Source organism: Sphaeramia orbicularis, unplaced genomic scaffold, assembly GCF_902148855.1.
Source record: "Sphaeramia orbicularis unplaced genomic scaffold, fSphaOr1.1, whole genome shotgun sequence".
NCBI lineage: Eukaryota > Metazoa > Chordata > Actinopteri > Kurtiformes > Apogonidae > Sphaeramia > Sphaeramia orbicularis.
This window is the reverse complement of record NW_021941504.1, coordinates 160,906-181,002: the sequence shown is the minus strand read 5'-3', so window position 1 is coordinate 181,002 and position 20,097 is coordinate 160,906. Positions and strand designations below refer to the sequence as shown.

General features: G+C 41.3%; 1 protein-coding gene across 2 annotated transcripts in view; it reads left to right on the top strand.

Moving 5' to 3' along the window:
- Nucleotides 1–20,097, top strand: part of LOC115415980 (glutamate receptor ionotropic, delta-1-like) — a 242,015-nt gene that overhangs the window by 208,104 nt on the left and 13,814 nt on the right. For both annotated transcript variants that reach the window (XM_030129660.1, XM_030129659.1), the window contains exons 12-13: nucleotides 1,289–1,484; nucleotides 10,548–10,714. In XM_030129660.1, the coding sequence (XP_029985520.1) occupies nucleotides 1,289–1,484; nucleotides 10,548–10,714 (363 nt within the window). The remainder of the gene's footprint in view (nucleotides 1–1,288; nucleotides 1,485–10,547; nucleotides 10,715–20,097) is intronic.

Sequence of the window (20,097 nt, the reverse complement as noted above, 5' to 3'; positions counted from 1 at the left end):
GTTGTTGAGCTCGAGTGGAGACGAATAACGGACCTAAAATACCACGTCCATCAGTGTCTGAGAGGAAACGGAAACACAGATGGTCTGAGGACATCAACTGTAAAAACAGACGTTCAACTGGAAAAACACAGCAGAAGAACGGTCCAGTCAGGGCAGTTTGTACAGGTTCATCCTGAAAACCACAGAGATGAACAGATTCAGACTGAAATAAAGATGAAACGTCTAAAAAAACCCAAAAAATAAATAAACTGAAAGAAACAGATAAAAGACATAAACCCTCAGAAAAAAAGTATCAGAGCAGTTCAGTGGGAAGTTAAAACATCTAAATACCAGCATCGTCTCAGGTTCTGTTAATACTGTGGTAGAACTGTGGTAGGACCATGGTAGAACCCTGGTAGTACTGTGGTAGAACCTTGGTAGAACTGTGGTAGAACCGTGGTAGTACTATGGTAGAACTGTGGTAGAACCAGGGTAGAACCCTGGTAGTACTGTGGTAGAACCCTGGTAGTACTATGGTAGAACTGGGGTAGAACTGGGGTAGAACCCTGGTAGTACTGTGGTAGAACCCTGGTAGAACTGTGGTAGAACCCTGGTAGAACAGTGGTGGAACCCACAGTAGAACTGTGGTGGAAATGTGGCAGAGCCATGGTAGAACCATGGTGGAACAGTGGTGGAACCGTGGTAGAACCATTTTAGAGCCATAGTAGAATCATGGTAGAACCCATGGTAGGACTGTGGTAGAACCCATGGTAGAACCGTGGTAGAACCCATGGTAGAGCTGTGGTGGAACTGTGGTAGAACCCATGGTAGAACTGTGGTGGAACTGTGGCAGAGCCATAGTAGAACCGTTTTGGAACAGTGGTGGAACAGTGGTAGAACCGTTTTAGAGCTGTGGTAGAACCCATGGTAGTACTGTGGTAGAACCCATGGTAGAACTGTGGTGGAACTGTGGCAGAGCCATAGTAGAACCGTTTTGGAACAGTGGTGGAACAGTGGTAGAACCGTTTTAGAGCTGTGGTAGAACCCATGGTAGTACTGTGGTAGAACCCATGGTGGAACCGTGGTAGAACCCCTGGTAGAACCCCTGGTAGAACCCCTGGTAGAACCCGTGGTGGAACAGTGGTGGAACCCATGGTAGAACCGTGGTAGAATCCATGGTAGAACTGTGGTGGACTCTGTTGATGGTAGATGTTCTCTGGGTTTTCTCCTCATTGTTCTGACTCTTTGTGCGTTCTACTGTGTTTCTGTCCATGGATCATCTCTAACGGTTCCTTGTCGCTTCCTGCAGGTCTTTCCAGGACCTGGCCCGGCAGATGGACGTGGACTACGGGACGGTCCGGGACTCGGCAGTCTACGACTACTTCAGGAACAAAGGCACCAACCCCCTGGAGCAGGACAGCACCTACGCCGAGCTGTGGAGAACCATCAGCAAGAACAACGGCATGGACTACTCTGTGTCCAGCCCCTCAGAGGGGATCCGAAAGGTAACGGAACCCACCCAGGACCTGACCCAATACCAAATGGAACAGAACTGACCCAGAACCTGACCCAATACCAAAGGTAACAAAGCAGACCCAGAACCTGTTTAACACCAACCCAGTCTGAAAGGAGGAAAATAGTTACAAATCCTGACAAAAACAGGCAGTTTTTAACACTAGGATCCAGTGTTGACCTGTTTGTGGAGAAAAAAAACGAACATTATAGAGTTAAATATCACATTAAATGAATCAACACATATGGAACTAGTCCATCATTTATTACTGTTTATTGGTTTTATTATTGTTTTTCAAGTGGAGTTGATATTTTTTCGATATTTAATTGATATATATTTTTTGTAGTTCAATAATAATAATAATAATAATAGTAATAGTAATAATAATAATAATAATAATAACATTTTATTTAATCCAGTTAATAACAATGTTGTGAACAGATGAATCCAGTGGAATCAGGTAGTGTTAGTGGATATGCAGGAGGTCAGCGGTCAGTTCCACAGTCACTCAATCCCAGAATGCATCTGTTCATGTTCGGCCGATGACACCCTGATTTTATCTGTCGTATTTCTACTGTTTCTAAGAGTCAACCTTTAGTTTCAGAGGTTACCTGTTTCATCCTGGTCTGAACACACACATGTTCATGACTGTATGTGTGTGTGTGTGTTAATATTTGTGTTAAATGCAGTCGTTTCCTGTATGAATCCACACTGATTCTATAAGACACGCCTCTGTTTACTCATTAGTTAATTACAACAGCAGTTCCACAATACACCAATTAGAGAGTGTGTGTGTGTGTGTGTGTGTGTGTGTGTGTGTGAGAACCAGAGTCGTGTTTCGCTGCTGTTTCATTATTATGCTCGTAGATCTCCCAAAAAGCCGATGACAAATTAGCATCGGAGACAAATGGACTCTGAGCGCATCCATTATTCAGCCGTTTGCATGATAAACATCCCCCCAGTTTCTGCTGCTCTCCCCCGGCGCTAACCCCAAACGGCTCCACACACACATTTGAATCCCTTTTATTGCCGTTGTCTAGCAATTTTCCAATATGTGGTCCTCCCACACTGAGAGGCTGCTCCGAGGCGCCACGGCAACCGCATCCGGGGGGTGGGGTGTTGAGGACAGTGCTGATCATCAGAGAAACAGGAAGAGCTTAGAAAGACAGAGGTTAACCCTTTAAGGTCTACCTTTAACCTTTAAAGATGTCCGCCTTTAACCCTTAAAGGCCCACCTTTAACCTTTAAAGATGTCCACCTTTAACCCTTAAAGATGTCTGCCTTTAACCCTTAAAGGTCCATCCGTATCCCTTAAAAATCCACCTTTAACCCATAAAGACCCAAAGGTCTACCTTTAACCCTTAAAGACCCATAGATCTACCTTTAACCTTTAAAGATGTTCGCCTTTAACCTTTAAAGGTCCACCTTTAACCCTTAAAGATGTCTGCTTTTAACGTTCAAAGATGTCTGCCTTTAACCCTTAAAGGTCCATCCGTAACCCTTAAAAATCCACCTTTAACCCTTAAAGAGCCAAACGTCCACCTTTAACCCATAAAGAGCCAAACATCCGCCTTTAATCCTTAAAGACCCAAACATCCGCCTTTAACCCTTAAAGACCCAAATGTTCACCTTTAACCCTTACAGACCCAAGTGTCCACCTTTAACCCTTAAAGACCCATTTGTGAACTGATATAAAAGTATCTGTGGGTGTTTAAGGGTTAAAATAACAGTTATAAATAAAACAGAGATGATATGGAAACAACATCAGGATGTAAATCTGTGCGAGCTACAGGCCCATTTCAAAGCTCCCCCTATTGGCCAAAATCCTTGAGAAGGCAGTGTCTAAACAACTTACAGCTTTTCTGGAGACACACCAGATCTATGACACTTTTCAGTCTGGGTTTAGACAACGCCACTCAACAGAAACCGCACTATTAAAAGTGTCTAGTGACATCCTGACGGCGGCTGACTCCGGGAAATCCACGGTCTTGGTCCTGCTAGATCTGTCCTCGGCCTTTGACACAGTGGACCATACCATAATGATTGAGAGACTGAGGGACCTGGTAGGGATGTCAGGTCCTGTGCTAGACTGGTTCTCCTCTTACCTGACCGGCAGAAGCTTCACTGTGTCAATAAACAACTTCCAATCTGACTCAGCGGATCTACTGTGTGGTGTGCCCCAAGGCTCTGTCCTGGGACCAGTCCTATTCTTACTCTATGTCCTCCCACTTGGCCACATTATCCGACAGTACAGTGATGTCTCCTATCATCTATTTGCGGATGACATCCAGATATACTGCTCCTTTAACTCCTCTGAGCCCCACAAACTGAGTTCCTTAATCAACTGCCTGTCAGAGCTGAAGCAGTGGCTAAATGAGAACAGCCTCCAGCTGAACTCCAGCAAAACTGAGACCCTCATCATTGCCCCGGATAGTGCAATCCCAGGGATCAAACATCACCTTGGAGACCTGAGTTCCTCGGTAAAGTCCAAACTGAGGAATCTGGGTGTCATCTTTGACCAGGGCATGTCTTTAGAATTCTACTCCAAACACCTAGTCAAAAACTGTTTCTTCCACCTACGCAACATCTCCAAACTCAGATCTATGGTGTCCATCAATGAGCTCGAGATGATCGTTCATGCTTTTGTGTCTTCTCGCTTAGACTACTGCAACAGCCTGTTTACATGCTTAAACAAGAAGGAGCTGGCCCGTCTACAGTTTGTCCAGAACTCTGCTGCCAGGCTCCTGACCCGCACAAACAGGAGAACCCACATCACTCCCATCCTTAAATCTCTCCACTGGCTCCTGTTCTATATCGTCTTCATTTCAAAATTCTTGTGCTAACTTTCCGGGCCCTACATGGCCAGGCCCCTGCATACATTGCTTCCCTGATCCAGCCCTACAGCTCAACTCGTAGCTTGAGGTCTTCAGAACAGCACCTGCTGATGGTTCCATGCACCTGTTTTAGCACACGCGGTGACAGGTCTTTTAAAGCTGTGGACCACGTCTATGGAATGAGCTGCCTCTACACCTACGGTCCATGGACTCTGGAGAGAGCTTTAAGAAACACCTCAAACCCTCCTGTTCAAAAAGGCTTTTTAGTCTCCCACCTGACCCAGGGCCACCACAGACTGACTACACTCTATGAATTCATCATAAAGTACTCCATGTGCCCCCCCGCCCCCCTCTCCCCCAGTCTCTCTATATCTCTATCGCTCTCTCTTTTCTCCTCCTTTACTCTCTCTCTTTAACCCCAACTGGTCAAGGCAGGCAGCCATCCTTCAGGAGTCTGGGTCTGCTCGAGGTTTCTGCCCGTTAAAGGGAAGTTTTTCCTCGCCACTGTCACTAATCACAAGTGTTTGCTCCTGAAGGACTCTGTTGGGTCTCTGTAAACTTGATTTGATTTTGATTTGAATTGATTTGATTTGATTTGAATTGATAAAGCACTTTGTGACTGTCTGTGAGAAGTGCTCTATAAATAAAATTTACTTACTTACTTACTTACTTACTTACGACAGTAGTAATAATAAATGAAAAAATAAACGAGGGACGAGCTGAAGCAGGAAAAGATGAAGAGGTGTGAGGTGGAAAAAAAAAAGTCAAATAATAAAGAAAATAAAACAGTTAACGAAGGAATGTAATCAGAGCCAGTAAGAAAACTGACAAAGAAACAGAGGAGTGAATGAAGTGGATCAGACTGTGACAGGATAAACAAATAAGGACTGAAGCACAGACTCCAACAGATGAAAACACATCAAATGTGTTTAAACTCTGGACCTTCACCTGTGCTTCCTCATTAACTGGACGGTTCTTCATTAGAATCACACCTGTTTCCTCATATAATGGATGAACACTGACAGTCAGTCTGTGGTGACTCCTCCCACAAACGAGTCCCTTTAATGCACATGTTTCATTAAAGCCTCAGTCACAAATGCCGTGACAAACGCCCATGAACACACTGCGAATGGTTTATGGACCATTTTGTCCGACCTTCTCAAGGCAGACGTATAACAATGGAGTGTTCGTGGACCGTTCCGAAGTTCGTATCCAGGTCAGTGATCCTGTCCAAGATTTTCCACCATTGCAATATGAAACCCCCTTTAACAGGACGCACTAACCAATGAATATGAACATCATGATGTTCATGGATCAGGAGGCCTTTGCAGAACCCACATGTTCCTGTGGTGGACACAAGTAGATCAGAAGAACACGTTATGTCTTCACTAGGAGTCCTTTAAGGAGTTCACATGAACAGACGCACAGACAGAGATTCACACAGCGTTCTTAACTCTTTCAGTGCCATGGGCCGATTAAATCGGCTTTACGAAAACAACCTGTAAAGTGCCACGGGCCGATCAGATCGGCTTTGGAGAACATGCCATATTTGTGTACAAACAAACCATCCACCCCCATTTCTTTCTCACATTTCGATGACATTCTTTCTGTGTCCCCCTTTTGAGACCAAGCAGACGGGAATTTGAGGTCACGCGACCGAATAATATTTTTATATCTTTTTAATGTTTCTTATTCTCCGGTGTTTCATCAGAGGGAGCCCTCCATGCCGGGGGGCGGCTGTGGACTCCGGGGGCTGTGGCGGGTGGGGGTCCCAGTTGGCCCTCCCCCACTAGTTGGGATGCGGGGCTGTGTTGCTGGTGCCTGGTCGCCGGGGTCGGCGACTGCATCCTGGTGCGGAAGGCTCCCTGAGACAGCACCTCCTAAATTGATGTTTTACTTTTACTTGTACATTTTTGTTCTGGTCTACCCGTGCTCAGTCAGTCTTCTTAAGTATGTGTGAGCTTATGGGTTTGCATGTATATGTGTGTGTGTGTGTGTGTGTGTGTGTGTGTGTGTGTGTGTGCGGGTGAGTGGGTGGGTGTGGGTGGGGGGCGGTACTGATTTTTAAACTGATATGTAAAGCACTTTGTGCTACAGTTTTTAATGTATGAAAAGTGCTATATAAATAAAGATTATTATTATTATTATTATTATTATTATTATTATTATTATTATAAATTATGCAAATTACGATCAATAATGAATCGGCTGCGTCCGGTGCGTTTTGGATCTAATCAGCAATCGGTCGGATGTTACCGAGCGGTTTCCTGCAGGATTCTTCAAATATTATAAAAACGACGCGAAATACTGAAAAACGGCCAAATTCTGTGGCACTTTTAAGGCTTATTATCCCCTTAACTGTCTGGCACTTAAAGAGTTAAGGTGGACTGAAGGTGTTTATAGGCGGTAGTGCGACATTCGTGGCGGTTCTAACATGGGGTCGATTACAAATTTTCAAGACGGAGTGAATGACTGAACTGAAACGCACAGTGCAGAAGGAAATCAAGTGTTTTATAAACAGAAAAATAAACTTGAACCAAACCTGCAGAGATAATGCACAGTACCAGGGTGACGTGGATCAGGCTGATGGAGAGAATGTGTGATGGACGGCTAGTGTTTTTAACGTTCACTTCCCTCTATTATTCTGGTGTATCTGTGTTTTATTCTTACACTTTCTACTTCGAATGTCTTCATCTGATGTCTTATTCTGACTCCTGAGTTCTAACAGGACGGTATAGTACAGTAATGTGTCATTTCAGCACCACGGACAGCCCACCATCCCAAACATAAACACATTCACAAAAGGCTTCATGTAAAACTAGGTTAACGTAGTTTAATGTGTGAATAGCACATCAATAATCACCAAATTATGGTGGACATCTGTGATGCTGGGATAGGCTCCACCCCCACGACCGAACAGTTCAGAAAATGCATGAATGAAATAATGAACAGTCCTGTCAGATTAAAGTATGTTCAGTTTTTTTGCAGAGGTGAAAGGGGGCGTGGCTACAGAACTTTGGTGCTGGTTGATCACTGTTCTGGACATTAAACTACATTCAGCTGTTTTTTTATGTTAGTGCTTTAGAACGTCTTTCTTCTTCTGCTGTCGGACTGAAGCAGACAAAACAACCACTGGATCTTCCTCTTGTTTATCTTGTAGCTGCAGAAGTTTGTCTGTGGACATTACTTCCATCTAGAATTTGATGATGAGGACATGGGACTGTTAGTCCACGTCCACTGTTTATATACCGATCTAAATATTCTGAAACAGTCTAAGATCTTCCTACTATCGACTTGAGAGAGCCGTGAGTTTCACGTAGGGCTGACGTACATTCACCTTATGACAAAAATAATTCATGAAATCTCCATAGGGCTGATGTAGGAAGGTCCAAACGCACCGTTAAAAGACCAAGACAACTGTACGGTGTTCGTACGACACACAATCATGTTATTTTCTCACAGAGGCCTCAAGACGCTCTTGCGCACAGGTGTCAAACATGTGGTCCAGGGCCCAAATCTGGCCCGTCAAAGGTTCCATTCCGGCCCTGCAGGATGAAAGTGCAAAAATTAACCTGAACAGTCCAGGTTTTCCAAATCCTTTTGGTTCAGGTTCCACATACAGACCAATGTGATCTACAGTCAAAATAACAACACAATAACCCATAAATAATGACAACTACAAATGTTTATGTAACATTGTGTGTAATGTACATGTATAAATGTTAAGTCGAGGCATAATATTGTTAAAATTGCACTAATTTTTCAAATGAAATTTCTGTTTTTTCAAGTTATTCACATCTTTTTTGTAAAATATAAATATTTTCATAATTTCATTTGGGATTTTTTTGTACTAAAACAAAAAGAAAAACTTGGATTTGTCCTTATTTATAGGTTATTAAGTCATTATTTTACCGGTCTGGCCCACTTGAGACCAAATTGGGCTAAATATGAAACTGAACCAAAATGAGTTTGACACCTGTGCTCTTGCGTTTTTAACGGCAGCCGAACTGACTTCATAAGACGGACGGACGAAACTACTCCTGCCTCCACCGATGTCTACGAACTGCAGAACTGGTACAAACCCATCATTCATATGATTTCAACAGTGAAGGAGACACTTCTGATCCTAAATCCACATGAAAGTATTGGTTTAATACTGATTCTATGGACCAGGGGGGTCCAACATATGACCCGTGGACCAGAACCGGCCCTCCACAGGTTCTAAACCAGTCCATGGATGAATGTGTGAAATGCAAAAATGAAACTAAAGATATGAACAATTACAGATGTTAAAACCATGTTCAGGTTCCACTTTCAGACCAATATGATCTAAAGTGGGTCAGAACCAGTACAATAAGAACAGAAGAACTGATAAATAATGACAAATACAAACTGTTTTAGTGCAAAAAGAAAATATATACATTTACAAACTATCCTTTAACTATAAAATGTGAATAAACTGAACATATATGAACAACCTGAAGTGTCCAAATATAAAGAAGTGCAATTTTAACATAATTTTGTTTGTGTTTTGTTGTTATTGTATTTTGATCATACTTTTTAATTCCTTTTGTAATTTTTTTTTGTTTATTTTTGCTCAGTTTGTTCATATTTCTCATGTTTGTACATATTTGGTTCTTGTTATTGTTCATTTTATTCATATTTGTCCATTTTATTTATTTACTTTTTAGTTCATTTCTGTTCATGTTTCTTAAATTTATGCTAGTTTTTAACATTATTTATAGGTTATTAAGTTACTGGTTCAGCCCAGTTGAGATCAGACTGGACTGAATGAACTGCACAAATGTGACCAACCTGAACTGTCTAAAAATAAGTGTAATTGGACCAATATTCTGTCTGTTATTAAATGTGTGTATTTGTAGATCCACTGTATCTGTACGTTATAATGAACATGTATAAATGATAAACTGTGGCTGAATATTGGTCCAATTACACAGATTTATATTCAGAACTTTCAGGTTTGTGTTTTATATGTTTTTTTTTTTTTTTTTATCCAGTTTAAGGTAGGTTTTATTGATCCCATTAACAGCAACTCCAAAAATAAAGAGCAGGAAAGACAGAAAATAGGAAATATACACAACGGCTAAAATTTGCTTAGAGGTCTTATTTGTGTCTGTGCATAAGAAATCAATCTCAGTGAATCCAAAGGAACTTTGTGTTGGTAAATGCAAGTTCTGCAAATGTACAGGATTTCAGTTCTGTTCAACATGTTGACGCTCATATGAACTGTATTCAGTTGAAAAATGTCCAATTTCAGCACAATTAATGCTATATTTTCATGTCACAAATGGCCAAGTTCTATTTGAACTGAATTGAACTGTAAAACAAATCTTCCATTCTTTTAGATTCCCCAGTTTTTCTTCCCAGATTCTCTCCTCCATATCACATGTTTTATTTGTACAGGTTCAATCTGGAGTATGGTGCTGATCCATCCTGCTTCTGTTCCACCAATACATACATGAAGAATGGCACACAGCACTGTTTACATCAACACTTTTACAATAAGAAGCATTTTTATACAGAAAGAACAATTCTAGATTGTTCTTTCCTCTTTAGTCTGATGATAAACTATCCAATAAATAATTGTGATCCTAGTTTTTGCACAGGGATCATTAGTGTAAACGCTGACATGGCTGCAGAGCATCAGTATGATGGGATCCACAACAACCATGTCACATCCGTCCACTGACACATTTAGTGTTTTTGTGTCAGCTGGGATTGTTTTAGTTTCAAAATACTAACATTTATGAAGAAGAGTAGAATTAGTAATAGTAAGTCTATAAGTTTATTCCTAGATTTTTTTATAAATCTTCTCCAAAATCGTCAGAATGACTTGATATTAGTTGTGGAACATCTTTGGGGTAAAGTCTACCAGGTTTGTTCAAAGAATTTGGAAATAAAGATCCGTGATTTTTTTTTCTTTAGATGAATTTTTGACATTTGAAAGTGCTGACTGGTTTATACTGGGACACATTTCAGAGTGTGGGATCTCAGTGGGCAGAGCTGAAAACACAGTAACAGTTAAGAGGAGACGAAAGTAGATCAGCTGACTCAGGCCCGTCTGGCCCCGCCCCCGCCACCGTCACACTCCGGTTGAACTCCCTTTAGACTCAACCTTCGAACTCTGAGGTGAACTCTGTGGTTTGACTGTTTACACCGGACATGGTCCCTGTTGACAGATGTGGTCTCGGTCTCTACAGGCGAAGAAGACTCCGTTCGCCTTCCTGTGGGACATGGCGGTGTTGGAGTACGCAGCGTTGACCGATGACGACTGCACCATCACCGTGTCCGGAAACACCATGAGCAGCAAAGGATACGGCATCGCCATGCAGCATGGCAGCCCCTACCGGGACCTGTTCTCCCAAAAGTAAGTCCAAAACCCCCCTACTGGAACCTGTTCTCTCAAAGTGGAAAATATTGTCATTTTTCAATGAATTTTGATGGAAAATGAGTCGTGACGAACAGAGGAGTGATTAGATGTTGGAACAGCTCTGGAGGCTCCTTAAGTCTGAGCTCCACGGTGAACAACAACATTAGATTTTTTTTAATCAAAATCTCAAAACTCTGAGTTAAAGGTGCTGGAGACTTTTGTGACCAATTTTTCATCAAATCTGTAAAACCTCAGTCATATCCTCAGTATCATGAATCTCTAAGTCTGTCTGTCATTACTCACCGGAACCTCTTGCTTCACGGTGAACAGTTTCTTAGTTCCATCCACCAGAAACAGACCATGTGTTAACATTCAGAGCTGGGAGGTCACTCGGGCATCTTTGGAATTTTGTTGCGACGTGCATTGCGGGAAATGCTGGTTCACTCCGCTGTCTGGCAGCGGCTGCTGTTCCAGACACGAGGTGGAAACGGCAGGAGCTTCCTTCCCTCTATGCATATTCCTCCAGCCGTTTCCACGTTTCAGCCATTTCTGCGTGTGTTTTTTTCATTTATATAATAGCCCTCGCTTCCCACAATACACATCGCGACAAAATTCCAAAGATGCCAGAGTTAGCTCCGGACTCTGTAAACACATGGTCTGTTTATGGTGGATGGAACTAAGAAACTGTTCACCGTAATGCAAGAGATTCAGCTGAGTAATGACAGACAGACTGACTGACAGATTCATGATACTGAGGATGGACAGATATGATGAAAAATTGGTCACCAAAGTCTCCAGCACCTTTAATGTTTGAACATAAATGACATGATCCTAAACCTGAATTCAGATCAGATCATCAGTGGAGACCAGGGTCAGGTCTGGACCAGAAGAGTCCATGTATGGACATCTGAGACCCAAACCTGCTTTAAGACCTGAACCAGTCACAGCCATCACAGATCTGGGACCAGAGACTGGACCCATAAATGTTTGGCAGAGGTTCGTCTGTAGTTTGTACCTGTAATGTATGACACAAGAGTGACAAGGGTTGGGAGTCAATAATAATTTAACCATTTCGATTCCATTATCGATTTTGCTTATCGATCCGATTCCTTATCGATTCTCTTATTGATTCTTATTGGGTGAGGGAATAAAAGAGTACAAACGGGTGTGTTTGCATTAGCTGTCTTTTATATTTCCATCTCTGCACAGAAAATATAACATTTACAGTATGCACAAATAATAACAGATGATGCTGGGTCTGGTTTGGGGGGGTGGGGGGCAGAGTGAAAGTGAAACTACAGACTCTTTACTAATTCCTCTATTGCTGCATTTCCACTACATGGAACCGCTTCGATTCTGCTCGTCTCCCGTTGTTGTGCACCTCATTTCCTTTCCCCTACCTTCAGAAACTTGTATTTCAGGAGGTATGACATTTGTTACCCGAACTGGAACTGGGCCCGGATGACGGCCTGGTGTTCACTCTGCCGCTACATTCACAAGCACTGCTAAGTAGTGAATCAAATACATGACATTCCTGTAAATGAATCACATGCTTTGAACAAATGTTTGAGCAGATTGGAGGGATTCCACCCTTTAGAAGAAATGGAAGCTTTGACAGTGTTCAGCTGGACCTGGTGTGGTCTGTTTGGACCTGGTGTGGTCTGTTTGGACCTGGTGTGGTCTGTTTAGGCTGTTTCTGCCTCAACACCATGTTGGCTACGTTCTGACCAAAACAATGCAGCATACAAGTGATGTCATCACGCATGTGCAACAAAGGCGGAATCGATAAGCAGAATCGTTAAGCAGGCAGGCAAACGATTCCAAGGAATCCAGCTACTGGTTCTCGATTCCCATCTCTATGAGTGACTAAAGTTTTACTGCATCGATTATTCAATCAGTTGTTGTCTCATTTGTAGCTAAAAGCATCTGAAGTACGTTGACTTACTGATGTTTTTCTGGTGAAACCTTGAGTTCACATTTGGCTGTTAGTTCTTGTGTTTTTGGAAGCAGAAAATGGCTATATTTGGCAGCAAAACAAAATAAAATTCTATTTTACCAACAGATTAAAATGAACTTCAGTCCCAGTTAGTTTGAACCACAACTACATTCAAGGTGTTTATGAGGAGATGTGTTTAATGTGCTGAACAGAGGCCCTGAACGCCTCATCAAAGCCTCTATTGGACATAAAACCACATGAACAGATCAATAATCCACCGGAACATGGACTGGATCCAAACATCAAGCAGAAGGAGAAGTGGAATAAACACTGTGTGGTTCTGGTTCTGATTGATTTTTTTGCCAAATTCAGGTGAAACTGGAGCTGGACTTGAACTGTGGAGTGTTCCAGGGGGCGCTACCGAGTCATTTCTGTGTACGATGAGCTCAGACACATGACTGTTGGAGAATCAGTCTGTGGTTTCATTCATTCAAGCTTTATTAAGGACACAAAAACTAGGTCCATATGAGATAAAACAAATAAATAAATAGTATAAATCCATATGTTTCTTATAGATAAAGGCTCGATCACCAGTGAATCCACATTTTAGATGCAAACCTTATAGAACTCATCTATGGACAGACCAGGGCTGGTACACTTGATAATTTGGAATGAATGAATTTATTTTGGTCTGTACATCAATCATTGCACCCAGTACAATAATCAAAAACCAAAAAAGGAATATTCTAGAATTAAAAGCTTATTTTTGTGCCTGTCCTTTTCACCTGATCCAGTGCTTACATTAAAATAAATGTGTACAGCATCGAGCATTCACACCATGAACAGGGAAAAAAATCAACAACAAAAACGTATCTACCATTTCAATTCAGTATTCCTAAATTATTTAAAATTTAAGGCTTTTTTTTTTTTTTTTTTACTTTGCTAAAGGAGTAAATTAGTTAAATTCATCATCACGTCTATTCCTGGCACCCCTGGTTCTTAAATATAAAACTATATTTTCAACCAACGGGGGCGCTGACGACCCCCTGATGAATGGTATAAAACAGCTAGAAGTACCTCACATACCCAGGTGTACTTATGTATACATACTTGCATATATACATACATACATACTTACAAACATACAGGTATATCAGTGTTCATCTAGGGGGTATTTGTCAGACCCCCAACCCGGTTGTAATCTGGTTTTCATCTGGTTCTAATCTGGTTGTAATCTGGTTCCAAGTTTTGAACCGGTGTTTTATGGAGGTCTGTTGGTCTGGATCAGGACCTGTAGAACTTTAACCTGGTCTAGGAGACAGACTGTTCCATCATATTCTCTGATGTGTCTCTTATTCCACTGGTGGGAATGTCTTCACCTGTGTGGGCGGAGCTTCGCCACGTGTGATACAGAGCAGAAATGTCATAAACGTGACTCTAATGATGATGTAAATCAGATCAATAACCTGAGTTTGTGTCATTTAATAGAAGGACCTGTTTGAGTCTGACCGCCGGTGTTAGAGTCATTGATGTCTTTTGTGTTCGTCGTCCTCGGTCGTTGCGGCCTTTATTTCACTTCCTGTTGTGTGATGTCGGTTTTAGAAGGTCTGTCCGATGTTTACAGCTGCTCAGAACATCTTTAAACGCTGCAAAATGTTTGAACGTCTGTGGTGAACGGCATGTTGGTGTGTGGTCGGACCTTCACATTAAAGAGTGGGACTTTAAAGGGAACCTCAATGGACCCCTCCCCTCATGGACCCGGTCTCAGCTGGAAATGGCCCAGATTTGATGTGTGGAATGAAAAGCAGTGGGATTCAGAGTCCGAGGAGCCAGAGCCGAAGCCTCTGAAGTCTGAGGAGGACGGTGGTGATTGAGCAGCTGGAGGCACAAACTCACCCCCGAACCAGAGAAGGACAACAAACAGGAAACATGTGACCATACCCCCATGGGGCTGATGGGAAATGAGTCTGTGGGACATCTGAGCCCATCTTCAGGACTAAAGGTTCTGAAGGTTCATCAGAAGTGTGTGGAACGGGTCGTATTTACAGTCGCATTCAGAACTTTTCGTTGATGTTTTATGCTTCACCAACGTCCACTGGTGTAATCCAGGGTATACGCCGGTTTACAGAATATACCAAGTTTATTATCATTAACGAAAACTAACAAAATGATGAAAACTAGAATTGAAAAAACATTTTCACTAACTGAAATAAATAAAAACTATAATTAAAAGAAAAAACGATTACTGGAAATGTATTGTGTGTTTACAAAACTAACTAAAACAGATAAAAATTATGGATAAAATTCCCTTTTTTTCGTTTTATGTCAGATTGTTATGAAATCGATTTATTTCGCTCTAGCAATTTTAGCTAGCGGCACCATACGACACTTGACGTCACTTGTGTTCACTTGTGGTTTCCAGTCGTCTTCTGGTCCCCACTCTACCTGGAAACATGGAGACTAAAGTTGGGAGAAAGCAGCAGAGTCCTGTCTGGGATTTATTTGAATATGACGACAGAGAAGAAGAGAAAAGATATGACAAATCTAAAATTAATACTAAAACTAAACTAAAACTAAGCATTTAGAAAAAAATCAAAATGAATAAAAACTAGCAAACTGCTCTAAAAACTAATTAAAACTAACTGAATTAGAGAAAAATGTCAAAACAAAATAAAACTAAACTAGAATGAAAATCCAAAACTATTAGAACCTTGGACTATACTACTTATTTTTTGGGCGTATACCATCTCTTAAATCCCCCTCGTGCAATCATTCAGTCATGTCTGCAGCCAATTTACCCATGTTTTCCCCTTGGATGGTGAAGCCATGACCCGCCCTACTCTGCCTCTAATTGGCTTGTACTTGGTACCATCACTGATTAGATCGGTTAACTTTAGGCATGAGGACTGATGAGCCAATCAGAGGTAGACTAGGGTGGGTCATGTCCAGGAAAATATTGCTAACTAGTGCTGACCACCTCTGGAAACTGATTGGACACCTCCTCAGGTACCAGTGCCACCTCAGTTGATTGACAGGTCACTGCATGTCTCGTTGAAGGATGCGTGATTATTGGAAATGCAAACAAAGGCAGAATGTATTTTTGTGTAAATTAAATAGTCATCTAACGTGTCACTGTTTCTGAAACAGGGTGTTTTTCTGGGATACTTTTTAAAAATGGCAAAAAATGAGAGTATACCCACTAGGGATGCAAATTATCGATTAATCCATTAATCATTAGTTGGTTGACCTTATCAATCGATTAACGATTAATTGATGAGCGGTGATTTGACTGAGAACCTGAATTTCTTTTTCAATACAGTCTATAAGAATAAAAGCTAAATATTGTTTCTATACTTCATGAAAAAAACATGTCATATTCCTTAATGATTGATTTATTGAACCATTGGATACAGTCAGTGTTTCCTGTGGAATTCATCTGTTGGTGTGGTGGTCTGTAATGGGGGGGTGCACACACATGTGCTTCGTCGGTGGGGGGAGTTACTCAGCCGCACATGCACAGTACAGCCGTTGGATACATGTGTGTTAGTTGGTAACTGCTCTCGTGCGTGCGTCACTTTCCGTCCTCCTTCTAATACTATGGGGGTACGGTGCAGTCCGTGCCCCCACTGAAGTGAAAGTGAAACTTTTCTCTCATTTCTCTTTTCTCCACCGCCTGAAGCTTCGCAAATGCTCGACATACCTGTGGCCTGAATCAGGAGCCTGGAGGATGTTTTAACTTCTGTCTCACTGACCGTGGACTACACCAACCTCCTGGGAAAACGCTTTGATACCGACCCCATATTTGTTTGTGTGACGTGTAGTTAGTATTTAGTTTTCTAAGCGGCTCAGAATCCAGTTTAGTTTATTACGGTTTTTCAACCCTTAAAGTCTCAAACAGCCACTGGCAAGAAAAACCATCTACTGATCTAAACTGTTTAATAACTTCTGAACCACTAAACCTGTTAATATATTGAAATAATTTGTGTAAAATACAGTTCTTCATCTTTTCATGGTCATCAGATATGACCATATTTGGACGTTCAGAGGCTCCGTAGTTACCGTGGAAACACCGTCATCTTCTACAACATTGATTCACCAGTAAAACCCAGGGAGCTGGATATATGACAGTGGATGGACACACTGGGGTTATGTTCAGTTAATGACAGATTTTACTGTAAAAGCTACTTTTTCTTCAGTTTTCTGTTTTTGATAAAATAATCTTCAACTTTAACTTGAGCTTTAATGAACATCATCATGCTCACGGTACATTAAATATAGGAAAATACCGCATTTCCACTTAACAATGCAAAATATTAGACTAAACAATAATAAATCACTTAAGAAAGGTTAAATATAGAGAAAAATCTATTTGAGAAGTGCCACAGAAATAGCTCTGGGTTTTTTGGATTAATATAAGTATATTCAGTGTGAAGCAAAATAAAGTTTCAGTTTGTTGTTAGTTTTCTTGTAAAACCTTATATTATTTATTTTAAATAAGTGTTTCCCACATAGTTTTCACTGTTTAAAGCAGAATAATAATAGTGGTATTTACTGTTTGTCTGTGATGAACTTGAACGTCTCATTAGTTTTACTTGAAATAATTGGACATGTTTTAGATTCACTTTAGTTTTGTTGATTAAAAGGTGTCATTTTGTGGTTTCATTCACATATTATCATATTATTTGTACTGTTGTGTGTCTCTTCTGGCTCCCCTGTCCAGATCATTAAAGGTCAAAGGTTAAAGGTCATCGTGTCAGTAGATGATGGTATGAATTCTAAATCATCTTCCCTTTGCTGTAAATGTGTCGACGCTGCTGTTTACGAGCCGTCCCTGAACATTCCTCTGCGTCCTGTTAACCCTTCATAGACCTCTGACCGTCCCTCGTCCCAACTCTTCGTTTTCCCCTTTGGCTCCGCCCCCCTACGTTCCCCCACACTTCCTGTTTAATTAAGCAGCTCTGTGTTTATTTAGGATTAATTTGCGGCGCTGAATAGAGACAGAACCGCTGGTTATTAACGGCACCGGTCTGGGCCCGGTTCAGCAGGCGTCCAACGGCCCGAGGCGTCCTCGCGGCGCCGCGTTTGGAGACAACCACGAATAATGTGGCGGGTGTTAAATTGAGGGCAGAGCTATTGTTGAGCTCAGAACCCATTATCTGCACATGCTAATACGTGGAGCCATCAGCGCCGCGGTCCCTCCGTCCCCCGGTTTCATTTGATAATCCTCACATTAATAACCTCACACACTTTGGTACTCCTGCTGTTCATTTGTGCTGTAAAACTATTTTGTCCTGAGGGTGTTTTTTTTAGGGGGGGGCTGCAGCACGCTGACCTTCAACATGTTCACGCAGGCTTGAGCTGATTAAACCCAGCAAATTGGTCTGATTTTACTGCAGTAAAAGCAGATTGTACATCTGTGGAGTTGGTTTAATGAAGGCCATCATTCTGCACAACCAGGCAGCAGTAGAAACACAACACAACAGACAACGCAACGCACAACAGACGACAACAAAACAGAAGACGCAACAAAACAGACCACACAACAAAACAGAACACGCAACAAAACAGACCACGCAACAAAACAGACAACGCAACAAAACAGAAGATGCAACAAAACAGACCACACAACAAAACAGACCACACAACAAAACAGAACACGCAACAAAACAGACCACGCAACAAAACAGACAACGCAACAAAACAGAAGATGCAACAAAACAGGCCACGCAACAAAACAGAAGACGCAACGAAATAGAAGACGCAACGAAACAGACCATGCAACAAAGCAGACCACACAATAAAACAGACCACGCAACAAAACAGACCACGCAATAAAACAGAAGACACAACAAAACAGACCATGCAACAAAACAGAAAACGCAAAACAGACCACGCAACAAAACAGACCACGCAACAAAACAGACAACGCAACAAAACAGAAAACGCAACAAAACAGACCACGCAACAAAACAGACCACGCAACAAAACAGAAAACGTGACAAAACAGACCACGCAACAAAACAGACGATGCAACAAAACAGACGATGCAACAGACGACACAATGCAAAACAAGACCATGCAATGCATAAGGCACCAAAAATAGACGATGCAACGCAAAATAGATGATGCAACAAAAGAGGCGACACAACAAAACAGACCATGCAACACACAATGCACCAAAAACAGACGCTTACACAGATTGATCTCATGAAATAGTGTTGTATGTCACACCAGTTCTTTTGTCATTTGGCGTGTTATGTAATGGCAGTTGATCGTGACAATTTACGCCAAGATCTCCCAGTCACATAACCCCTAACCCCTAACAGTACCCCTAACCCCTAACCCCAACCCTCAGTTTTCTGTATTTGATGCATTAGTTCATGTTGGGTGTGGCTTAATAACAGCATGAACTTGCATGTGGAATGGTTTTAATTCGTACAGAAAACAGGCCAATTAAAGGTGGTGTGTATATTTTTGTGAGTCATGATATCACGTTGCATTTATGGACAGATGCCGCCAAAACGCCATAAACTGGACACAACGCCCCCTAGGACAGGGAGGTCAAAGGTCAAGTTCTAATAGGATCTTAAACAGTAAATAATAATAACCTAGAAATAAACTCAAATACAAACTTTACTCAAAGTTTCAATGGCGTGAAACTGTTTCCATCTACAAACTGTCCTGAAAATATTGTCTTTATTTATTCCTATTCTTATTCTACCGCTTTTTTTTTCTTTTTTTTAAGTGCATGGCATTTAACAAGGTCACAAACAGTATTTCAGTTCTCTGTATGTTCTGTACATTTAGTGAATCTGAGAATCAATCCCTAAAAAAAAGTAACATGAATAACCTGAAATGTCTTATTATAAATCAGTGTAATTGGATCAATATTCAGCCTCAGTTTATCATTTATAGATGTTTATTATAACGTACAGATACAGTGGATCTCCAAATACACACGACTAAAGATTGGTCCAATTACACTGATTTACATAAAGACATTTAAGATTTGTTATATTTTACTGTTAAAGGATAGTTTGTAAATATAAACATTTTCATATAATTTTACGTTTTTGCACTAAAACAAACAGTAAAGTTTATATTTGTCATTATTTATAGTTTATCATGTTCTTATTTTCCTGGTTCTGATCCACTTTAGAACCTGAAAATCCTTTATGTTAATGTCTTCTGTGTCCTTTTTACATTTGGTACCAAACCCCGACTAGAGCCTTTTGGGCCCGGTTCTGGTCCACGGGCCGTATGCTGGACACCCCCACCCCGCTCGACATAAATAGTTCAGGGACATGTGGGCGTGGCCTGCAGCACCCCCTGCTGTGGGATGTTTCTGAATATCAGGTTTAATTCCATGTTCTGTTAATGTCATTTTCAGGCTGAACATTGATTAGCGTCACTAACATCGTCACGGCGACGATAATGTTTCAAT